The sequence below is a fragment of the Prunus persica genome, chromosome G8 (genome assembly GCF_000346465.2).
Source record: "Prunus persica cultivar Lovell chromosome G8, Prunus_persica_NCBIv2, whole genome shotgun sequence".
NCBI lineage: Eukaryota > Viridiplantae > Streptophyta > Magnoliopsida > Rosales > Rosaceae > Prunus > Prunus persica.
In genome coordinates, this window is record NC_034016.1 from 9,578,483 (window position 1) to 9,582,692 (window position 4,210).

The 4,210-nt window shown below is 37.8% G+C and overlaps 1 protein-coding gene across 2 annotated transcripts; it reads right to left on the minus strand.

Moving 5' to 3' along the window:
* LOC18766827 lies at window positions 1,878-4,210 on the minus strand. 2 transcript variants are annotated; one of them, XM_020569591.1, is made up of 3 exons: window positions 4,029-4,210; window positions 2,410-2,610; window positions 1,878-2,304 (listed from the first exon to the last, which is right to left on the minus strand). In XM_020569591.1, the coding sequence occupies exons 2-3, from the start codon at window positions 2,596-2,598 to the stop codon at window positions 2,212-2,214; spliced, it is 282 nt and encodes a 93-aa protein (XP_020425180.1). In that variant the 5' UTR covers window positions 2,599-2,610; window positions 4,029-4,210; the 3' UTR covers window positions 1,878-2,211. The 2 variants fall into 2 exon arrangements, with proteins under 2 accessions (XP_020425180.1, XP_007201616.1); XM_007201554.2 differs by having other exon boundaries at window positions 3,972-4,207.

Here is a 4,210-nt window from a genome sequence, read left to right on the forward strand (position 1 = left end):
TAAGTAAATAGGGCATGTATATGTATGAAATTATGAGCTTAACACAATCTTTCAAAACCACTTTTTGTGACTCTCAACTCTCCCTCTCTTTGTGTACAATGTGATGGAATATGAATGAATGATGAATCCTTCCCCCTTCAGCTCTTTTGAGACTCTCTATTTATAGGCACAAGAGTTAGGTGAAATCAGATTATGCAATTGAGTCCACCAAGCACACCTACTTCACCTAACACACCAATGCAATTGAAAATTAGTTCACCAACAACACCCACTTCATCTTCTTTCTTTCTTTCTTATGGCTGCTGGAAATCTCCACTTGAATCAGCTCACTTAACTTCCCCACCACCAGAAATCATTTCATGCTTAGGTCAGAATAACCAAGCACCCTTAGCTCATCCTTAGGTCAGCATGACCAGCAACTTGATGGGTTTACATATTAGGTTTCCCTTAAGCAAATGAAGCCTTTGAGCTCTCCATCTTGAAGTTCAAAATGTCATCTTTCTAACATATGTCATTTGGGTCAATCCAAGGTCGGAGGAAGAAGTTAAGGCCGAAACAAATTGCTAACTCATTTGGCAGCGCACACAAAATTCATCCTGAACATGGTTCTGCGTTTGATGTGTGACGGACTCCAGATTTATCTAATGGGGCTGCATTTTGGATATGTTATAATAGACGCCCATTGGAACAACTTCCATGAAGGACGTTGCCTCATCCGAGCTGTGTAGGTTGCTGAAATGGGGCCTGCAATGTGACCTACGAAACTGGACTGACAAGGGAGTGTAGCCCAAATTGGTTTTTTCTTTAAGCTCTTCTTCCATTCATCCAAATCAGGCCTTAAACATGCTCGAATTGCATGAATTATGCTCTCTTGCTCTATTGATCTGCAAAACACACAAAGAGAGGTAAATGACTCAAAATTGTAAGAAACTAAGCAAAAAGACTAAGTAAATAGGGCGTGTATGTGTATGAAAATATGAGCTTAATAGAGCTCTATACACATTCCAAGGATGACACGAAAAAACACATATAGAGGTAGTTGTTGTAACCCAATGGAGAGGCCAGATCCAAAATAAAGAAAAGGCAAAAAGAGGAGGGGATGTGAAGGAAGGAGTAAATCTCATTGTATAAGGTATTTGGCGAAGAACAAGGGATACAAAATCGGTGTGAGACATTAAATCTCATAACTGAGCCTAAGGCTCAAGCAGTCACCACCAGAGGGAGAAGCAAACAAACTCTCAAAAAAAGCCACATGCACAGCCAAAACAGGCTCAAGCCAAAGGTATGTCCAGTCCCGCCAAAAGAAACCAAGACAGGGGAGATAGGGAGGTAGCAGCACGAAAGAGGAGGGGGGAGGAGGGACAAACCTCCTCCTCCTCCCCAAATAGGGCAGTGCAGCTCTTGGAAGAGAAGAGGAAGGCCTTAGGGTTTTAGAGAGAGATAAAGTTAAGGTTTTTTTGTGCACTTGAAATGGCAGTGTACTATATTGGTAAGGTTTTTTTTTTTTGGGGCTTGGAATGATAGTATGTGTGCTTGAACAATTTATTGATTTGACGATGTAAAAGTACGCTCGCACTTTTCAAAAAATTTTAATAATAAAAAAACCATTTGCGCTAAGTGCAGCACTTCATTGAACAAAGTACAGTGTTCATCCTTTCGTTTATACGTGAGGAGAGAAGCAAATGGTTAAAAACAATTACCCATACACCCGAAATTGTGTATTTGAATCTCCCTCCCTTTATATTGAAAAACAAAGTATTCCTTTTGTTTATGTGGTTTTTGGGCAACGACCTTGCACGGAAGTGAACATTGGAGATGGGTCTTTTACTCAGAAAGTAAGAGAAAAAAGCTTATCATGCGTACATAAGCAATGGGAATAAGAAACATGGGAACAGGATAAACAAGAAATGAAAATCAGATCAACGACCTCCTCTTAGTCGATATGATTCCTAGTTTTTGGGTATTTAGGATTTTGAGGTGAAAAAGTTATCAAATACAAGGTGGGCCTATGCTAAGATTTGGACACTAGCCAAATTGCAGTCGAAGTAACACAACCCGAACAAACCATACATCACTACGTAGCCAAATAAGGTTCTACGTTTTACCGAAAAAGGAACAATAAGGTTCTATATCACCAAAATTTGTTTGACAACAGAAAATTTTGGTTACAGGGGTAGATCAAATTATCACCAAAATATACAGGAACAAATTCTAGTCTGCCACTGTTGTTCTAAGAGGCAAAGAACTTTCAACTTCCTTGGTACCAGAACTCCTCTCAGCAACAATCTTTGACATTCCAAACATCTGAAAATGAAAGCAAAATTATTCAATCAGCATAAGAAAGCAAACGAATTATACAACGAAAACGTTTTGGACAGAGCATATTTTAAACTTGAAGTGGTAACAAACCTTCTGCATAGTCTTCTTGAAACAAGTTTTGTGTTCATCCATAGATGCATTGACAAATTCATCAATATGGTCCTTCAAATCCTCCAAGAAGTTGGCATCATCCTTCTTCTTTCTTCGACATGAAGTGATCGGTGGGGTTGCCGCAGCAGGCGAGGGCTTGTTTTCAAGTTGACTTTTGGGTGATTCCATCCTAAATACCACCTGATACAGAAGTTATTCCTTAAAACACAAAGATACCAACATTTCTTGTTCAATGACACCAATGGCTTTGAATATTGAAAATTAGTCACTTTAAACTACAACATAGGCTTAGCCACAAAAGCCACAACAACAAATTCACCTATTTCATGCACGATGGGAGATTAATGCAGGAAATCAACATATCCCTCACTTCTTCATGCTCAAAAATACACCACAAATGAAATAAACAATTACATGAAGAAGCATAAACAAATTATGAAGTGACTATAAACAAGGCTATTATAAAGAAAATTCATTCAAGATCATTTTATATGAAACTTGACAGAAAAATATAAAGACAATCTGATATACCATCTTGATGTTCTAACACTGAAAATTGGCAAATATACTGATGTCTTTTGGTTTCACAGAACCAGACTAGTAGAAGTAGTCCAAAGCTTTAGATCTCAGCTAAGCTGGTTTGCTTCCCTCCACCTGACATGATGGCATTGCGACACCAGACGAGCGAGCTACAACACTTGCACTATGCTTTCTTTAGTTTCGCTATTATACACTACAACTAAAATCAAAACACAAGCTTCCTTTTATTCTCTCACGCTTCCCTTTTACGAGGGTATTTTCTACTCTTTAAAAGTAACAACCTTTTCCTCCGCTGAAGAAAATTTTCAACTTCTCTAGCAAAATTGGGCTTTCGACACATAAATGAACTGTTCAACATCTTATCAGAAGTGGAAAGTCATGATTTAAATTTCATTTTAGTAACCATCAAGCACAGTTGATTTTTTTCCCTCATCACAACCCAAAAGCTTCATATTCTATTGAATTATAAGCATATGACGCAACTGAATCATTTTTTTCGCTACTTCTTTAATCTCCTGCAATCTGAAACTCCTCCGAAACCATAAGAGTTCAGATACTGTTGCAAGTTGCCTTTAAAATTTATTCAAGTCCAATTAACAACAACATCTATATAATGGCACATCAGTTTATACGGATTTGCACACAACAAACTTCAACAATTATCCACTTAGTATTCGTATAACAACTGTTCGAAGAAATGTCACAGTGTCTGTGTAATGTGTACACAGTGATATTCAGCACCAGTCTTTGAACAACCAAAGACGCATCTATATTTATACTCTCACCAAATTATGACTTAGCATTAACAAGCATTCATTCATTCATTCATTCAGAAAAAAGAAAAAGAAAAAGAGGCTCTGAGATCAAAACAAAAGCATCCAATAGTAGCTGATAAAAGTTTAATAAGAATTGACAGAATCCAGAAAGATAGTCAATTTCAGAAAGCCAACACAAATGAACAAAAGAAAGGATTATATGAGAGAGAAGAGAGCTACAACTACCTTAAATTATGTGGACAAGCGAAATTGATCGGCAGAAGGATTGAGAAATTGAAATACCTAATTTGATAGAGTCAGATTTTGAGCTTTGGAATTGGGGGTGGTTGGTGAGTTTCAAAATTAACCCACCGTCTCTTGTCCCTGTGCTAATCTATGCGGACAAAAGCGGTGCTAAGTGTCAGAGCACAAATCGGTTCGGTTCGATTCAGTTCGAAAGTGAGCTGAACAGTTACTCATTGCAA